Source organism: Oryctolagus cuniculus, chromosome 3, assembly GCF_051225735.1.
Source record: "Oryctolagus cuniculus isolate XC-2025 breed Fujian yellow rabbit chromosome 3, ASM5122573v1, whole genome shotgun sequence".
Classification (NCBI taxonomy): Eukaryota; Metazoa; Chordata; class Mammalia; order Lagomorpha; family Leporidae; genus Oryctolagus; species Oryctolagus cuniculus.
In genome coordinates this window covers 79,245,001-79,265,265 of record NC_142869.1, presented here as the reverse complement: position 1 = coordinate 79,265,265, position 20,265 = coordinate 79,245,001, and the positions used below count along the sequence as shown (strand labels likewise).

Genomic DNA, 20,265 nt, shown 5'->3' with positions numbered 1-20,265 from the left:
GATGTATTTCTCCCATTGAAAGCAAAGTTATGTTATATGTGCTTAATAAATTATTATTGAATAAATGAGTGACTCCATATCAATTAACTTAATGATAAACAATAAACTGTATTAATGCTCATTTTCCTTCTATAGCATCTATTATTCATAGTATTTAGCATATAATTATTTTATATAAAGGAGGTAGATTCAGGTTGTACAACAGAAATTTGCTTAGGAATGATGAGATTCTTCTTGATTTTCATATCTTTGTTTCCACCCCAACTTCTTCCACTCATATACAGAAGAGAAAATGAGATGACAATAGACAAGAAAGGCAGCCAGAATTAATTTAGTGTTTATATTGTAAGGGTAAATGTCCTTGTTAATTGAACCTATTTTAAACCTATGTTAATACAGGTTAATCAAACTTATGTTAAAACCAGTTAATCTTATATATATATATAAAGTTAATTGAAAAGAGATCTTAGTAAAAAATAAGAATGGGAATAGGAGAGGGAAGAGGAAGAAGTGTGGGATTGTGAGTGGGAGGGCAGGTAGGGTGAGAAGAATCATTATGTTCGTAAAGTTGTCTTTATGAAATGCATGAATGACAGATTGACTAATCTTGGTCAAACCAATATACTCTCTTGGTCATTTCTCTACTTACTTTTTCTGCTATGATTTCTCATCTCTCTGAACTTTTCCCTTTTTAACATTGTTGAATGATTTTTATAATATTTAAGATATTGTGATTGGTGGTTGTGGGAAGCAAAAATGAATTTTTAGAGACTACATTCTGCAGCAATACTTCTTGGGTTCCAATCTCAGTTTTGCTACTGGGTATGCAATTGTGGGTGAGACATAATTCCCAACCTCTGTGGGACTAAATATCCGTTAGTTAACAATAAAAGTATATATACCTGATAGGATTTTTAAAAAGATTTATTCATTTATTTCAAATGCAGAGTTATAGAGAGGGAGATGCAAAGGCAGAGAGAGAGAGAGAAATCTTCCATCCACTGGTTCACTCCCCAAATGGCTGCAATGGCCAGGTTTGGGCCAGACTGAAGCAAGAGCCAGGAGCTGCTTCTGGATTTCCCATGTGGGTGGAGGGGCTCAAGCATTTGGGCCACCTTCCACTAGTTTCCCAGGCACATTAACAGGGAGTTAGATTGGAAGTGGAGTAGCCAGGACTCAAACCGGCACCCATGTGGGATGCTGGCATTGCAGGAGGTGACTGTACCCTCTATGCCACAGTGCTGGCCCTGAAAGGATTGTTTTGAGGACAAAGAACTCACAACATCTAGTGTCTGTTATACATTATTCACTCTACAAACAGGTATTTTTATAGAAGAAGAATTTTCTAAAAAGAAAAATGTGTAATTTAATATTTTTATATTACATTTACATAAAATGGTATTTTTCATAGAATGATAACTGAATCATGAGGTAGATTATCATTATGATTATTTTGAAAACTCTATGGGATCATTTGACTTTTTATGTGAGAAAATTTCTAATTTGGAATATAAGCTTATGGAGAGAGATGCTAAAGATTGTTTTTCAAAAGTTTCTCCATGGTAGGGACTTTCCTGGGTTGTTCTTTTCTAATAAAAGAATGCACTGTCCAGAACTGTGAAGGATCTGTTTTAACCTACTTGCAAGCTAACACAGTTTCACAGAATTTGGCAGAAGGCGTGAGATTTCTGGATTAGAGACAAAGGACTTTATTATTCAAAGTACAACAGGCAGCATGAGCTTCATGCTCCTATGGATTCCTCTTGCTCCAAAATCCCACAGGATAAAGTGGAGCTACCAGGAAGGTGCTGTATACGAACTGGGTTTGTTATCAGGCTGAAGAAACTCCATGTATAGAAAGATTTTGTGTTTTAAAAGGGCTCCTGGTAAACTTACCCAAACTTTACCCTGGAGGAAAATGCCATCTTTGAATTGGATGTGCAGAGATTCTTTGACTTGATATACACAACACAATGCACAAGGTAAGGCTATTGCCCACATGCCAGCCCACTCCCCATATGTTCACAATAGTGTGAGTCGGGGGGCAGGGCCTGGGAACTCAATCCAGAATTAGCAGGTGGGTGGTAGGAATCCAACCACTTGAACCACTGTTACCCATTGTATGCACCAATCTGGAGTCAGGGGCCAGAGTTGGGAGTAGAAACTTGGCACGGTGATATGTGACAAGGATATTCCAATTGGTATTGTAACTGCTAGGTCCAAGGCCCACTCCAGGCTACTCTGATGAAAAGAAGATGGATGATGAAAAGAAGATTTATGGATTACATCATAAATGTAAGCACTCAATTCTAAGATTTTCTTTGAATATGTAGTTGGTTAGTTGGAATACAGCTTTGCAACAATTTGTTTGCTTTCCAATACCTTATTATTTGCTGCCTCAGTTAGTCACTCATATTCAAGGAGATCCTCCTACCAAGTTTAGTTTTGCTACCCTCTCTCCATTTAGTTATTAAAGTCAATCACTTAACTCTTTTGGGCTAACATATTTCTAACTGTGTTAGAGGAACTAACACTTTCTCAAGAGTGGCTTGTACATTAGCAACCCTCCTTTCCTCTGCCTCTTCCTGAGTCTTTCACAAGGCCCAACATATTCCTCTTCTGTTTTGTAGTGGGGAAATAGTTACATAGCTCTGTAAGCTTGATTTCCTCTTCCAGTAGTTAACACTTCCTTGCAGTATATTTTAGTGAAACATGTTAACCCTTGTGTTATTCTTCAGAGATTATTTTAAGCGGTGTCCTGATCTTTTTATTGTTTTTAAGCTGAAGCTACATTGTCCTGTCCTTTTAAAACCAGAGCTACAAAATTTGAGTTCTAGAGAAAAAGAAGACTTGCCCATTTCCATTACTTGGTAAAACAAAGTAATTGTGCATTTTACTTTTCCCCAGATGATAGACATAAAGCTGTCCGTCTCTTAGATATAATTAGGACATGTGTCTTAAGAGTTCTATCAAAGGTTGTTACCAGTAGTCACCAACTAATACACAAGATACCCTGTATATTAGCAGCACAAAAATAGGAAATAATTTTTCATTGTAAGTTTAGGTGCTGTAAAATATCAGAGATGTATTTATTCTAAAAAATCATTTGAAAACCAAATTGACCTCAGACTACAGATAATCTTTTCTTAAACCTAGGCATTAAGTGGGTTTTAGTGAAGAAGCAACTGTCCTTGGTGTACAAGTATGATCATGGTTTCAAAGTGTTGATATCACATTAACACTACCCAAAAGTAATCGCAAGTTACTTGACACGTTTTGAGATTCACAGATGTATATTTAAAGTTTAGCTCAAAAAAGCCGGGAAAAAAAACGCTCGGAAATAGATTAAAAGATTTCATCCACGAACTGATTCTGGATTTGTAAAGAGAAAAGACACTTCAGGAGCCTATGGCTTGGACAACATTCCCAGAGGGCTTGCAGGGTTACAGGGTGGAAAAGGCTGTTTGGGGATTAAGAGGAGAGGGCAAGAACTCGAGCGAACCAATAGGAGCAGAGCAAAGGTGGGCTGTGCTGGACGGGCGGGATGTAGCCAATCAGGGATTAGGAGGGTGGGATTAGCCTCCGGGAAGGGGCGGGCTCCATCAAGTGTGAGTTCCGAAAGGCGGGACGTGGCCAATCGGAACCGGGCAGGACGGGGCTGAACGCCGGGAGGGGCGGGCCTGGAAGGAGTGAACCGCGCGGCCGGTGCTGCTCTGAGTCACCTGCGCCTGCACCTGTATCTGCACCTGTACCTTTCTTTCAGGAGGGCGGACGCAGACAGGAGGGCTGAAGGTTGCTCGGCTCGTCATGGCCTACCCAGGATACGGAGGAGGGGTGAGTCCTGGCCACTAAGCCTCCGTCTCCGCCCTCGCGGGACGGGGTGCCCCTGCGGGCGGTGCCCACCTGCCAAGTCCGCCCTCGGCCCCTGCTCCCTTCTACCGCGTCTGGTACTCGGCGGTGCCGGGACCCTGCGCGGTGATGGAACTCGCTCTCCGGGCCGAGCCCGCGGACAGACATCGAGCCCTTGGTGCTCCGAGAGGCGTCCTTGTGGAATCGAGCGTGTGATTTGTTTTTAGAAATTTCTTCCCTGAAACTGAGGAGCTACGCACCCTTTTCTTCTTCCAGTAATCTTTTGTGGTCCCACCCCCACCTCAGCGTTTTGCAAGAGATCCTGTTTGTGAATGTTTCCGGGACTTCTTGTTCCTTAAGCTGCCTGTGAATACAGTTAAGATGCACTCTAAATGTCTCCTTTACTCCTACACCAAGGGAAATCTGTTTTTCTAGAGAAAAACATCACCTTTGAGACTTAGAAGTTGGAATCGTATCCTGGAATCCAAACTTTCAGTATTTGATCTTAAAAGTGAGGTGTGGGTTAAAGATAATGTATTTTCTAATTTTTTTTTCTGTTTCTTCTAAAAAGAAAAGAATTGTGCTTTACTGATTTTAATATAGGAGTTGACATTAACAGTGCTTGGGTCCCTTCTGCCCACTGGGGGACCTGGGTTGGGTTCTAGACTTCAGGCTTTCGCTGGCCCAGTTCTAGATGTTGCAGGCATTTGGGAAGTGAATCAGTAGATGGGAACGCTTTCTCCCGGTCGCTCCCTCGCTCTCCCTCCATCTCCTCTCGCTCTCACTCTTCCACAATTTCTCCTGCAAATAAATCACACAGATTGAACTGTTCATGGAAGAAATAGAATTAAAAAATAAATTTAAAAAGTGAAAAGAAAATTCAAGTTTGTAAATGTTGTGAAAGAATCTTTTCATGTCTTTCTAAAATTCATAGTAGCAGATATCAGATCATTATAGTGTGTAGATAAAAAAAATACTTTCCAAGGAGTAATGTAAAGCTTTATTTGTGTATTTCTATAATCATAATATGTTAGGCATTGCATCCTTTGCATCTAAACTTACAATGAAGACCTTATATTTCAACATAAAATATGGGGGTATACTACTATGGATGGGGAAGCCAAAACATTTAAAGAATATTGGTGATGGTAAGGAACACTAAGAGAATTATATAATATTTTCCTTTGTACTCATTACTTAGAATGAAAGTGTTACTCAGAAATGCAAAACATTGGCCGGCGCCGTGGCTCACTTCACTAGTCCTCCGCCTCCGGCGCCGGCACCCCGGGGTTCTAGACCCGGTTGGCGTATCGGGTACTAGTCCCGGTTGCTCCTCTTCCAGTTCAGCTCTCTGCTGTGGCCCGGGAAGGTAGTGGAGGATGGCCCAAGTGCTCGGGTCCCTGCACCCGCATGGCAGACCAGCAGGAAGCACCCGGCTCCTGGCTTTGGATCGGTGCAGCGCCGGCCGTAGCGGCCATAAGGGGAGTGAACCAATGGAAGGAAGACCTTTCTCTCTGTTTCTTACTGTCTATAACTCTGTCTCTCTCTCACTGTCAAAAAATTAGAAAAATAAGTAAAAAAGAACGCTGATGGTGTCCTGATGGCTGAGTTTAACTTCTCACCTGTTTCAGTCTATTATGACTTATTACAGCTTATATGTGCAGAATTCTCCAAGATTATTTGATTTTAACTGAAGTAATCCTCACAAATGGACAAGCAGTTTGAAAAGTTCTGAGAAGAAAACTAAGGACTGAAAATGACAATTCAAAAGCTGGCATTGTGGCACATTGGGTGATGCCTCAGCCTGTGACTCCAGCATCCCGTATCACACTTGTTCCAGTTCTGGCTGTCCCACTTCCCATGCACCTCCCTGCTGACGTTCGGGAAAGCAGCAGAATATGGTCCAAATTCTTGGGTCCCTGCTACTTTCATACAAAATTCAGTCGGAGTTCTAGGCTCCTGGCTTCTATCTGGCACAGCCCCAGCCATTGAGACCATTTGGGAAGGTAACCAGTGGATGGAAGATCTCTTTCCTTCTTTATCTTTCTCTCTCTCTCTGTGTCACTTTGTCTTTAAAGTAAATAAATAAATATTTAAAAAAATGCAAAACAACGTGAAAATGTCATAGTTGCCACTTTATCCCAACTTTTTCTTCAGTCACATAACTAAGTAATAATAATGATGATCTAATGATCAGTTTTAACTCATTAAAAATTATCAGGAAGACAACTTGAAGCATGCAATTATATAAACTAATTTTAAGGATTACCTTATTAGCCACAAATCCTAGTTTTTCTCCACATGGGCCCTTCCGTGTGGCTCTTCATGGGATGGTAGGTGTGTCCTAAAGAGAAATAGGAGATGCCCGTCTTCTTAAAATCTTCAGACTGGAATCAACATGATGCTCTTTCTACTATATTCTATCTGAAACAAGCAGCTTTGCTTCCAGGAAGTGGAGAAATTGTTTCTGCTTACCACCATCTTAAGCTGACCCGCAAGCCCTAAAATTACTGGTTTCAGGAAAATTAATGCTGCAAATCAGTAAGAGAACAGAAAGTTATTCCAAAGGACAGATTCTTCATGAATTGCCTGACTTTGGCTACAAAGCAAGTTTTGTTTTTCAAGGTACAGATAGAAATGCTATAGTAGAGGGCCTGTACTTAGTCTTGTGTATCACCTGTGTATTAGAGGTTTCCAATTTTTTTATTTTGTTTGGCCTCTTTATTTGTAAAAAAAAAAAAAAAGTTTTCCAGTTTTTCATCTTTGTGTGAAAATTCAGGTCTCCAATAAGCCTTAAATTTAAATTTCTGGATGTGTCTTAGGGCTTGATTGTCTTCCATGTCCTTGCCACTCTTGGAGCTAAAGCCTAATTGTATGTTATTGCTGCATGATGTCAGAACAAATACCACTTTGGGACTATTGCTAATCCTTTTACCGCTGGGTTTATATGTTCCCAAATATTGACCTGAAAGTTTCTCGCTAGTAGTACCCTTATGGTGATATAAAAATAATATTTTCTGAGACAAATTATGCTATTAAAATAGGAAGGTTTTTTGGGGCTGGCACTCTGGTGTATCACATAAAGCCACTGCCTGCAATGCCATAATCCCATATGGGATCTGATTCGAGTCCCAGCTGCTCCACTTCCAATCCAGCTTCCTGCTAATGTGCCTGGAAAAGCAGTGGAAGATGGTCCAAATCCTTGGGCCCCTGCACCCACCTGGGAGACCAGGTAGAAGCACCTGGCTCCTGGCTTCGGATCGGCCTAGATCCAGCTGTTTTGTCCATTTGGGGAGTGAACCAATAGATGAAGATTTTCTCTCTCTGTCCCTCTCTCTCTAAATATCTATTTCTCCTTCTCTCTGTAATTCTGCTTTTCAAATGCATAAATAAATCTAAAAGAAAAAATGAAGGTTTTTTCTCAAGTCAGTTTTCATGATTTACAAAATTTTATTAGTTACATTTTATCTGTAATCTCAATATGTTGATATATAATATTCAAAGCATTTATTTATATAGATATATACATTCATATTTAAGAAATACTCCATTCAAATTCCATTTGTGTTCTAGTACCTTCTTCTGTCTTGATTCTTGATGTTGACCTGTTGATTAGTCTTTTTTCTGACAATTATGTTAGGGTTTTACTTCAAAGTATTCTGTTTTAATGTTTACTGTTTACTTTCTTGTACACAATGCCTTCATAAGTGAGTTTTTAGACACCCCCTTGAGCATATTTCCTAGCGTTCCAATGTTTCCTTCATTCCTTTGCCTTTAACAGAACTCATGCTGGAGCTGTTCAAACCACTCGTTCATTCCATAATAGGCATTTTTAAATTTTTCAGTCTCTGTTACTTGTACCTTCTGGCAATCTCTGCTCATTCTTCAAGGATGCAGGTCAAAACGGTTTTTGTTCAAAATGGAATAATAAACAATTTTGACACCTCTTCCTCCTCTGTACTCCTAGAAATTCAGAGTAAAATTTCTTGCTAAGGTATTAAAAGTATATAATCTCGGCCGGCGCCGCGGCTCACTAGGCTAATCCTCCGCCTTGCGGCGCCGGCACACCGGGTTCTAGTCCCGGTCGGGGCGCCGGATTCTGTCCCGGTTGCCCCTCTTCCAGGCCAGCTCTCTGCTGTGGCCAGGGAATGCAGTGGAGGATGGCCCAAGTCCTTGGGCCCTGCACCCCATGGGAGACCAGGAGAAGCACCTGGCTCCTGGCTTTGGATCAGCGCGATGCGCCGGCCACAGCGCGCCGGCCGCGGTGGCCATTGGAGGGTGAACTAACGGCAAAGGAAGACCTTTCTCTCTTTCTCTCTCTCTCACTGTCCACTCTGCCTGTCAAAAAAAAAAAAAAAAAAGTATATAATCTCTCCTTGTCTTTCTGTCTGTCCTTCATTAAATAAAAATAAGAAAAAAATGGATACTATATCCCAAAGTGAAAAGAAAAAGAAAAAAAAGAAACTATAGCCACAAGAGGAAATAAGTATTGTGTAACTTCTGGGGTCACACTATCTATTTATGAACATATGGTCTACTTGTTACTGTCTGGTTGACCTGAGCGTCTTGGAAACTTCTTGAAGTTTCAGAAAAGGGCGTAACACCATACTCTCATATCTCACTGAGTTGTGAAAATCAAATACCATGATTCATGAATTGTACTTAGAATAGTACTTGTGATATAAAAAAACTTTCAATAAATGTTAGGTAATTCTTATCATTAGTATTGGTATTCTTAATAGTTTTGAAAAGACTTGTTAAATTATCACTTTATTTATCCTCTCATCATCTTGCTTTAGAAAATATGTTCTGGTGGATACAGTATTTTGATTCCATGCAAGTTCCCATAATTAGGTCATATATTCACTTTAGTTAATATGTATTCTGAGAATGTCTTGAAGTAAATTTGTTAGTTTTATATTTTCTACTTTATATTTCAGTGATGTTCATAATAAATGCACTATAAAATTATTTGTTATATTAGATTAAGTTTTTAGACACTAGGATATTTCTTTTTGACACCTCTTTTAATGCTATATGACATATGTTAATGAATTATGTCCTAATGTGGGACATCTAGCATTTTATAGTAAAGCTTTATGGAAGTTAAGTTTGGAAGATTTCTGTAACTTTCTATTTTAACTTTTCATTGGATTTACAATGAATATTTTCTTTTAATCCAACTTTATTGGATAGTAGGTAATATTTGTAATATTAACCTTCTCCTTTTTCACTCCTACAGTTTGGGAATTTTAGTGGTCAGATGCCCGGGATGCAGCCAATGCCAGGGGCAGGTCCAAACGTGTTCCTTGGTGGGTACCCCGGACCCCTGCCTTATTCAGACAGTTACTCTTCAGCTGGGGACCCCATGTGGAGTTACTTCACAGCTGTTGCTGGACAGGTGAGGGGCTAAATTTGTTGCACACATACTAGTTTTTAAAAATGATTGCTACTTAAAAGATATCTCTACTGTTTTACTTGTTGAATGTATGAATTTATATTTTAATCTTAGGCTAATTTCCTCTCTGGGACCAGAGGGGAGTCATAGTTATTTTGTTTTAAAAACTATAGTATGATGCCTGCCACATTGTCCATTTGACAAAAAAGAGATTTTTTTTTCTCATAGTAGGAAAATCTGCTTTTCCTTTCCTAGTATACTTCCCTGCTGAAATTCTTCTGCAAAGACTTTCTCTCACTAGTAATTAAATTTGCTGCCCAAAATTACATATTATAATGTTTTCTTCTTGATTATTTTCTTTTAGCTCTTTGCTTTCTTTCACTCTGTTTGACATTTAGAGGCATCATACTCTTGAGTGATTGATAATTCCAAGCTAAATATGAAAGCCTTAAATACCCTTTTATAACAGGAAGAGGTATGTATTAGAAATCTGAGGAAAGCTAACAGCTATTAAGAAAAACTAGTGCATATTCAAGGAACAATATTTTTAACTTCACATCAATCCCATTAAAAGTCAGTTAAAACAATTATGTCACACAGTATGATACAAAAATCACTTTAAAATGTTAGATTTATTCAAGTTGCGAAATTACATTTTCCCAAGTGTAATTACATGATCTATAGTAATTTTGATGTAATACAGCTTGTAAATTTTACAGATTATCAAAATAATCATGTTGGGAATTTTTATTTTTAATTTAAAATAAAAGGAAATGTATTAATAGCATGGCATGGTGTTAGACTAATAATAAGTCTCTAATAAGTTTAAACAAAAATTTAAAAGACTGACTTTATTATGACCAATAGAGACAATGAGATGCCCTTTCAGTCTCATTGTATGTAACTGCTTAGTATCTTATTAGTATGTACTAATCGTTAGTTACAGTTATGATTACTGTGATCAGCTGAAGTTTTTTTTCTTTTACTCTGCATAATTATAATTTTATAATTTAATTGTTGTTGAAGATCAAGTGAAATTAAATAATTAGAGTATATATTATACCTGTTTGTATTAGCTACTAATTTTATTTGGCATGAAAGAAGTGTGAAGTGAGTAGTCAAGCCTGGAAATAATATTGTAAAATATCAGTTTCTTCTAAGTTATTAAATAGTGAGATATTATTTGAACCAAATTCTAAATTTTCCCCTTTTTAGCACTTGCTAAAGTAATGCTAAAGTTTATCTGGTAGACTCTGTCATTGAGAATAACTATTGAATCACAGTAAAATATATACTAATATAAAGAAATCATAGCAAAATAATACAATTATAGCTGTGCATTATTGAGCCACAGGGACGTGCTTTGAAAAATGTGTCATTATGTGATTTTACCATCGTGTGAATATCATAAAACGTACTTGCCCAAACCCAGCTGGTTTAGGTCAATCACTTGATGTAACCTCTTTGTGCAGTCAAGGCACTGGTGAACACCAAAGGTATGAAGCTGCTGCCAATGTAACACAGCATACTGTTTTATACTAAACTCTCTTTTTAAGTAGGAATGCACTCTAATGATTGAAAGTATAGTATAATAAATACATTAAACAGTACTTTATCACTTATTGTCATTATCAAGTGTTATGTACAATATGTAACTAGATGTACTACACACTTATATGACTGGCAACACTTAGTTTGTACCAGAATCAGCACAAACATCTGAGTAATACGTGGCACATCAATGTTAACAATGTTTATGACATCAACAGGTGATAGGAATTTTTCAGCCCCATTACAATTTAATGGAACCACCATGGGCCCTTGTTGACCAAAATGTCATTATACCGTGCATGACTGTGTGATAATGGTGATAGTGTTGTTCTAAAGTAAAAATAAACATGTATTATTAAAGAACAGAGAGTCCAGAAACTTACCCCTTAATTCAGTATTCCAAGGTAGTATTCATATCAGTGAAAGTAGCATTTCATAGCAATGGAGAAAGATTGGATTTCTATCTTGAAATAATAAATATATTTTCTAAAAAGTTAGGTTCTTATCCATTACCATATCTCAGCATCAATTCCATATACATTAAATAAAGAAAAAGAAGGTAAAATGGTGTTTCTCTCCTGTGGTTGAAGTAAATAAACTTATCTTCTATTGCTTATTTAGTGTGTATTGCAGTACCCATTATGTTTGTGTTTTTGTGCATAAAACTTCTTACAGGATTGATGAACTAAGATAGTTATATGTATCAATGAAACATTTGGGAGCACTGTCTTCTAAAGATGTATATTCTGTCTTGATATATTTCATTTACATTTTTAACAGTTTATTGTGGGAGAGGTGAAAGGTTTTCTATGTCTATGGAATACAAGGGGTTGGAGCATGGAGACTGTGGGCCAGAGCTGATTTGGAAAAAGAGATCTACATGCATGCAAATGGCCTCAAGGAATTGGGAGAGAATATCAAGGATTAAATGTGTAAATTGTGGATGGTTCTGGGAGGGGCTTGATGGTGTTACACATTAGGAAAAGGTAAAGAAAAAGTCATAGAGTCTCAAATATTGGACTAATGGATAGATATAAAAATTGATCTTAGTTATGGTCTATGGTCTATATATTTCCCTTTGTGATAGTCAGTACACTGACATAGGTAGAACTTCATAGAACTTTGATCCCATTTTGAATTCATTCATTTACTCGACTTTTTATTAGGTATTGGTGCTTTTTTAGGAATAAAGGATATATACATAATTACTATATTTTGGAGATACTCTGTTTTGGTGACTCCAATTCCATCTACAACTTCCCTTCTTTTCTGCTGTGGTAGAAGTTGGAAAATCATATTACTCACCACCCCAGATATCTCAGTAGTTATAGCAGTAGCCCTGTACAAAAGGGCTTACTGTTGAGATACAGATGGAATTTCTTTGGAATGTGTTCCTTTTCCAAATGAGAAAAACCTTGCTGATACCAAGCGTGGCTTCTTTGTTCCTTCATTCTTTCTACCTGGAAAGGGGACTCAAACCATCTTATTTTTGAGGCAATGAGTTAGCTATAAATGGAAGTATATACATTACAAATAAGTCTATTATATCTATTTGACTATATAATAAATACATTTTATACAATTAAAGCCTGAAAATGAACTGAACATGCATATCTGGAGACTTTTTAAACTTCTGTGCTATTTCAGCATTGTAATTGTGAGCCGGGAATTTGATGTATTTATACTCTTTGATACATTTTTTTTTTTTTTTTTTTTTTTGACAGGCAGAGTGGACAGTGAGAGAGAGAGACAGAGAGAAAGGTCTTCCTTTGCCGTTGGTTCACCCTCCAATGGCTGCTGCTGCTGGCTCACTGCAGCCAGCGCACCGTGCTGATCCAAAGCCAGGAGCCAGGTGCTTCTCCTGGTCTCCCATGCGGGTGCAGGGTCCAAGCACTTGGGCCATCCTCCACTGCACTCCCTGGCCCCAGCAGAGAGCTGGCCTGGAAGAGGGGCAACTGGGACAGAATCCGGCGCCCCGACCGGGACTAGAACCAGTGTGCCGGCGCCGCAAGGTGGAGGATTAGCCTAGTGAGCCGCGGCGCCAGCCCTTTGATACATTTTTAAAATTTTCCTTTTTTGTGCTTTTACATAGGTAAACTCCATGGTGACAGTGCCCTTGTCATATTCTTACTTACTGTCCTGTAGATATTAGGAATATTTTACATATTAAATAAATATTTTGAATGAATACTTTCATTTTCAAATTTTAGTATAAATATTTAGACTCCATTCTTTTATATGTTGACTTCTACCTAGCTTTCAGAGATTAGGTGAAATATCAGCCTTAGGCGTTTGGAACCCAGTTACTGAACTCACATCTACATTGTTTTGAGGCACTTCGTCATTAATGATGTTGTATGAGAAATTTGCAATTAAAAATTTTTGCAGTGTTCATATTTACAGGCTGAAGTATTTTGAGCAGTATCAAATCAATTGTTAGTTGATTTGGTGAAATTCTGGTCTCTGACTGCAAACACACAGATGCACACCTTAAAAAAAAAAGTCACTTTATTGTGTATAGTGTTTCCACATTTCTACTTTCCCAAACAGCAACTCCGTATGGTAGACATGATGCACATACCATTCTTTTATAGACAGATAAGTGGATATTTAGTTTCAAATACTAAAGAAATAGGAATTAGACTTGGATATCAACTCAAAGTCTTTCTGCTATCTTTAATCAATGACAGATAATCCTTTTGTTAATTATCTTACTAAAGTTCTTATTGTGTAACTAAAACATGCAGATTTATGCCACTTATGCTACCTAATTTAGTTATGTAGTTTATCATGCTCAGCAGCCCCAGTTGTAAATAAAGAAACCCAAATGGATTTCTCCATATAGTTTAAGATGACATTGCATGTTTTTCAGTTTGTCAGCTAACATGTTTTCACAAAATGCATGAAGTCGTGGACTAGGAGAATGCTTTCTTTTTTTTTTTTTTTTTTTTTTTTTTTTTTTTTTGACAGGCAGAGTGGACAGTGAGAGAGAGAGACAGAGAGAGAAAGGTCTTCCTTTGCCGCTGGTTCACCCTCCAATGGCCGCCGCTGCAGCCGGCGCACCGCGCTGATCCTGGCAGGAGCCAGGAGCCAGGTGCTTTTTCCTGGTCTCCCATGGGGTGCAGGGCCCAAGCACCTGGGCCATCCTCCACTGCACTCCCTGGCCATAGCAGAGAGCTGGCCTGGAAGAGGGGCAACCGGGACAGAATCCGGCGCCCCGACCGGGACTAGAACCCGGTGTGCCGGCGCCGCAAGGTGGAGGATTAGCCTATTGAGCCACGGCGCCGGCTCGGAGAATGCTTTCTGATAGTGATGAAGCAAAGCCATTTGGTTTGTTTTCCTAAACTGCATAAAGTCTATAAAGAAAACATACATAACAGAGTTTCATTCATTATATTTGATTTTAGTGTTTTCAATTTAATCCACACGTCAAAGAGAAATTGAAACTTGTTTTTTTTTTGACAGGCAGAGTTAGTGAGAGAGACAGAGAGAAAGGTCCTCCTTCTGTTGGTTCAACCCCCAAATGGCCGCCACGGCCAGCGCTGCGCCGATTCGAAGCCAGGAGCCAGGTACTTATCCTGGTCTCCCATGCGGGTGCAGGGCCCAAGCACTTGGGCCATTCTCCACTGCCTTCCCAGGCCACAGCAGAGAGCTGGACTGGAAGAGGAGCAACCGGGACAGAATCCAGCGCCCCAACTGGGACTAGAACCCAGGGTGCCGACACCGCAGGCAGAGGATTAGCTTAGTGAGCCGCGGCGCCGGCCGAGAAATTCGAACATTTTCAACCTTGTGGAGCAATAAATGATTACCATAAATTGACATAAATTGCTACAGTTTAGCTAAGAACTGGTCTTCACTAATTGTCTTCACTCTGCAACTTAACCAAACTTTAACTTGCTAGTATGATGGGGCTTGGGCATACACAGGTAAATGAGACTCAGTCAGTGGCTCAGAAGACCTAAGGAAAAAATAATGAAATAAGGAAAGAAGTGCTAGAACGTAGATTCACCAGGAACATCTTCTGGCTTTTGTATTGATTTTTTTGGCCTAGCACAGCAGGGTCCAAAATAAATATAATATGAGCCATAAATGCAAAACACAATGTAACCTTAAAGTCTTCAGTAGAATGTATTAAAAAAGTCAAATCAAATTGGTGAAATTGAACAATTTATTTAACTAAATACAAAATGATAATGTTGCAACATCTCACCAACATTAAAATTTTTAATAAATTTTATATATTTTAGTTAACATCAAATTTGATGGATAGCTTGCATTTACAGAACATCATGATTTGGAATAGCTACATTTCAGGTGCACAATGGGGCATGGCTGATGGCTACTGTATGGGATGAGTGAGACCTAGCACACTCTTCCTTAGATATCTGCATAGATTATTCTTTCATGTTTTTAAGTCTTTCTCAAATTTACCTTATCAGTGAAGTTTTCCTTATCCATCTATGTAAAGCAGTATTTGCCTCTTGCCCTTCTCCCCAGTACCCATACACACTCCTATTACATTTATATGACTCATTTTCACCCTTGACACTTATGACCATAGGATATAATGTTTGCTTTATTGCTTCTTTTATACCACTAAAACAGCTTTTTAAAGGCAAACAACTTGTTTTCCATGCTACAGAATACCTAGTACCCAGTGCACATTGCAGTTTGCTTAGTTAATATTTATTAAATGAATGAGTGTTGTGTTCTTTGTAGGGGAAAGTTATATTTTCACTTACCTTGATATACTTTCACTTGCTTGATATACTTGTTTTAAATATTCATGTATAAATCAATTTTACTTTGTGTGAATTTGCTCTATTTTTAAAATTTTTTTAGCTGCCTCTTTGCACATACATTTTTCCTGTGTATTGTGGAATTTTGGTTTATAAAAATTATTTCAAGTGGTTTTTGTGTGTCTTTTCTCCTCTATCTGTTCTCTTCCATGTCATTCCTCCCTCTCTCCATATCACCCTTTTCTACCAAGTGATTTTGTGATTTGGTCCAGAGTTAGATTTTCCTATTTTGGGTTTTTGTCCAGTGATGACTTCGCATATCTCATCAGAAAGTGATGTGCAATTTATTTTAGCATTTTAGTCCAGCTTTCTAAGCCTTCAGCTATGCAGAGGAGAAATCCTCAGAGGGCAGTCGGCAGTGTGTTGAATTGTGTTCATTTATTGTTTTGCCTCCTTTCATGAATAGGGAACTCTATTCCAGTTGCTTCCCAGTGTCATGTGAAGTCCTTTAAAGCAAATTCTTCCCACAACTGCCTATTTTCTCTCCTTATTTCTTTGTGCTCCTGCATAATCCCAAATACAGGTTAGGGTTGAAATTTCATATATGTATTTAGCCCTATATATATATATATATATATGTATTTGACAGATAGAGTTAGACAGTGAGAGAGAGAGACAGAGAGAAAGGTCTTCCTTCCGTTGGTTCACCCCTTAAATGGCCGCTCAGCGCTGCGCCAATCCGAAGCCAGGAGCCAGGTGCTTCTTCCTGGTCTCCCATGCTGGTGCAGGCACCCAAGCACTTGGGCCATCCTCCACTGCCTTCCCGGGCCACAGCAGAGAGCTGTCCTGGAAGAGGAGCAGCCGGGACTAGAACCCGGCGCCCATATGGGATGGCGACGCTGCAGGCGGGGGATTAGCCAAGTGAGCCATGGTGCCGACTCCAGCCCAATATATTTTTAAAAGTAGAAGCTGATGACCGGCTCTGCGGCTCACTAGGCTAATCCTTCACCTTGCGGCGCCGGCACACCGGGTTCTAGTCCCGGTCGGGGCGCCGGATTCTGTCCCAGTTGCCCCTCTTCCAGGACAGCTCTCTGCTGTGGCCAGGGAGTGCAGTGGAGGATGGCCCAAGTGCTTGGGCCCTGCACCCCATGGGAGACCAGGATAAGTACCTGGCTCCTGCCATCGGATCAGCGCGGTGTGCCGGCCGCGGCGGCCATTGGAGGGTGAACCAACGGCAAAGGAAGACCTTTCTCTCTGTCTCTCTCTCTCACTGTCCACTCTGCCTGTCAAAAAAAAAAAAAAAAAAAAAAGTAGAAACTGTTCCAGAAGCAATAGAAGCAACACAGGGCTTAGACATATTTAGAGAAGTAAATATATCTATTCTCTCACAATTAGTTTGCTTCTTCATTGCTACAGAAGACTCCCTAACCCAATCCACTTGTTATGACCTTTAAATGTTGTATTACTGAATGACTCAAATTCAGGGTAAGGAAAATGAGATACTTGCCTTGGATGCAAACTTAAGTGAGTTTTAAGCAACTCAGAAATCCCATTTTAGGGGCAGGCATTTCAACAGTGGGTTAAGCTGCTCTTTGGAACATGCATATCTCATAATAGAATGCCAATTGTACTCCCAGCCACTCTGTTTCCTATCCAGCTTCCTACTAATGCATCCTAGGCGGCAGAACTTGATGGCTCAAGTGCCTGAATCTCTACTACCCATGTGGGAGGCCTGGATGGAGTTATGGGCTCCTAGCTTTGGCCTGACCTAGCCTAGGATGTTGTAGGCATTTGGAGAGTAAACCAGCAAGTAAAAGATTAAGATCTATCTCTCTTTCTCTTCTCTCTTCCTTTTGTCCTCCCCCTCCCTCTTGTCCTACCTTCTCCCTCTCTTGCTGTCACTCTGCCTTTCAAATACATAAAAATCAACATTTTCAAGGTTAGTTTTAAAAATTAAAATTACTACAAAGATCGTTGATAAAAATATGTCAACATTTTAAATAAAGACAGGATCTGACCGTGTGCTGGCAGCATTCACCTCATCAACCTCATCTTGATATCAACCTTGCATGTTTGTAAAGTCTGTTTGCATTTTGTTGATTTTATACTTGCAAGACATTTAAAATATGGACCATTTCATATGTTTTTGTCTGCTTGTTTTTAGAAGGTAAACTCAAGTATTTAGTAGAACAACTAAACATGTGGGACATGATTTTATATTTCAGTGACTTTTGCTGAAGATAATGGAGTGAACAATAAAAGTATTTTCCTTTCTACTTTAAGCTTCATTATAAAGCTTTCTTTCAGAATTAGTCTCCCCTCAAATGGGCATTAATAAAAATGCTTTTGAGGCTTTTCTGGAAATATTTTAAATATTTTAGTAACTTCTACATAGAGGTACAATATGAAATATTTTTTGAAGTAACAATATATAGCTGTGTGTTTATGCTGTTTTTTGGAAGCAGTGAAAAATTTTCATTATATTATGTTCTATACTGTGCCTTAGCTGCCAATAATTATCTCTGAACTTTTGTAGCTGATAATAATGGTTTGAAGTATGTACCTTTCTTGATTGACCTGTAATAGTAAGCATTGCAATACATTTTTATACAACTGCACATTAAATGTATGTTTGCTTTTTAACAGGATGGTGAAGTGGATGCTGAAGAACTTCAGAGATGTTTGACAGAGTCTGGAATTAGTGGAACTTATTCTCGTGAGATCTTTTTTCCTTCTTGTTGAAATTGGAATAGGAAACTCATTTTTAAACTTTTTGTCCCCATCCTTAAAATATTTTTAAAAAATTTTATTACAGTTATACACACACCTAGTTAAATAGTTTTGCTAAGCTTGTTATAAATGCTGTCCATTATACATTCCTATCTTCCCAATATTAGTTATTCTCATGGGATACGTCTTTCAACTTTTTTTTTTTTTTTTCCTGATTCTGTTGAAATTTGCTTCCATTCTTTTTCCTTTAGAGATGTTCGATTTGATGGTTGTCAATTGATGTCATGCTATGGAAGAAGATTAGCTCTCTTTCAACCTTAGCTCACCCTTTTCCCTGTACTTCACACAGGCACGCTTCCCATCCTTCCAGTGTCCTTATATGGCAATTTGGGTTAGATAAGTGTCGTTCCCCCTCTTCGTGGAGGAACGACACTAAACCCTGCCTAGGCTTCATATCCGAGTCACGGCACCATTATGTCGCTCCCCCTCTTCGTGGAGGAACGACACAGGACCCTGCGCTGTTCTTTTGTCTGCTCGGCCCTCCCCGGGTTTACTGCTGGTTCTTCCCGGGTTGGCTACGGTCCCTTCCACCTCCGTGGAAGGGCGGTTCCCCCTGGCCACATTCCCCACTTCCGCGGGGGAGCGGCACACCGCCGGCCGGCTCTCTCGGGGGCTGCACAGGTGTTCCTTCAGATGTTCCCCTTAGATGTTCCTGGTGCATGTTATCTCTCTCCTCCTTTATAGTCCTCTTCCACCAATCCCAACTCGGCTGCCCACACGCCGAGCACGCTGCTCTCCTCCAATCAGGAGCAGGATCAGCTCCTGGAGGTCATCACTCAAGTTGGCAAGAGGCAGCTGCGTAGAAGCTGTTTTCTCCTCTCCTAGCGCCATATTGTGGGAGAGCAGATGCATAGAATAAGTCTTAATTCCAGTAACTCAGTCTAGTCTGAGTTGCTCCCAGTTGCTCCCCACAGATAAGCAGTCGGTATTTGTCATATTTTAACTGTGTGACTGCTGTTCATAGTGTGTCATGATAACCTGTGATAACTTTTCCTTTTTATGCGACTTTCATTTTTCCAAAAATGAATAACTGTCAGGTAGTCCACTATTCTCCTAATCAGGAATATTTCTAACATGTTCTGTTTTTACGCATGGCTCTCATACTAGCTTTCTTCACCATCATCCTGGTGCTGCCTTTTCTCTCTCTCTTGAGTTGCTTCTTCTCTTACTCTGTCCTTTGTACTCCCTTGATTTTATTCAATCTCTTATCTCAGTTAAACATGTCATTAAGTACCTCCTTAATAAGAGCATTTTGGAAATGCATCTTTGAGTCCTTATGCATCTGAAAATACTTTCATTGTCCCTTCAGAATTGGTTGTTCAGGTTAGAATTCTGGGTAATAGATTATTTTCACAGGAAATTTTAAAGGTGTTGCTCCTTTATTTCTACCTTCTATTGTTGCTTTATCTTTGTTTCCTGCAATGCATGTGATTAGTTTTCACTCTCTAGGAATTTGTGAGATCTCCTCTTTGTCCCTGCTGTTCTGACATTTCACAGTATTGTACCTAGTTGTGTTGTGCTGAGGTACTTAGTGAATATTCTAGATTTGGAAACTAGCCCTGAGAAATATTTTTCAATAATGTTTTTCTCTTTTGGGAATGTCCATTATTTGGACTGGCCTCTTACTTTCCTGTTCTTTATTCTTCCATCTGTTTAGTTCTCTACTTTTTGGGGAATTTCTTCAACTTTATTTACTAAACCTTCTATTTGAGATATTTCTGCTATCATATTTTTAAAATCTAAGAGCTTCTCTTTTTTCATGAATGTGATTTTTTCATTTATCTGAGACTATTAGTATGTTTTTTAAAGTTGTTTTCATTGTATATAGCATTTTTTCCTCTACATTATTATTTTTTGTCCTTTTTTCCCTGTCTTTCATGTTTGGATGCTTTCTTCAAATGTGTGTTGATACCCAAATCCTCATATTTAGCTAAAATG

At 39.0% G+C, this 20,265-nt stretch overlaps 1 protein-coding gene across 3 annotated transcripts in view; it reads left to right on the top strand.

Moving 5' to 3' along the window:
• Positions 1 to 3,667: 3,667 nt before the first annotated feature.
• The window catches only part of GCA (grancalcin), a 23,079-nt gene continuing 6,481 nt past the window's right edge, over positions 3,668 to 20,265 (top strand). For all 3 annotated transcript variants that reach the window (XM_089329114.1, XM_002712224.6, XM_089329113.1), the window contains exons 1-3: positions 3,668 to 3,834; positions 9,092 to 9,250; positions 18,184 to 18,253. In XM_089329114.1, coding sequence (XP_089185240.1) covers positions 3,808 to 3,834; positions 9,092 to 9,250; positions 18,184 to 18,253 — 256 coding nt within the window. In that variant the 5' untranslated portion in view covers positions 3,668 to 3,807. The remainder of the gene's footprint in view (positions 3,835 to 9,091; positions 9,251 to 18,183; positions 18,254 to 20,265) is intronic.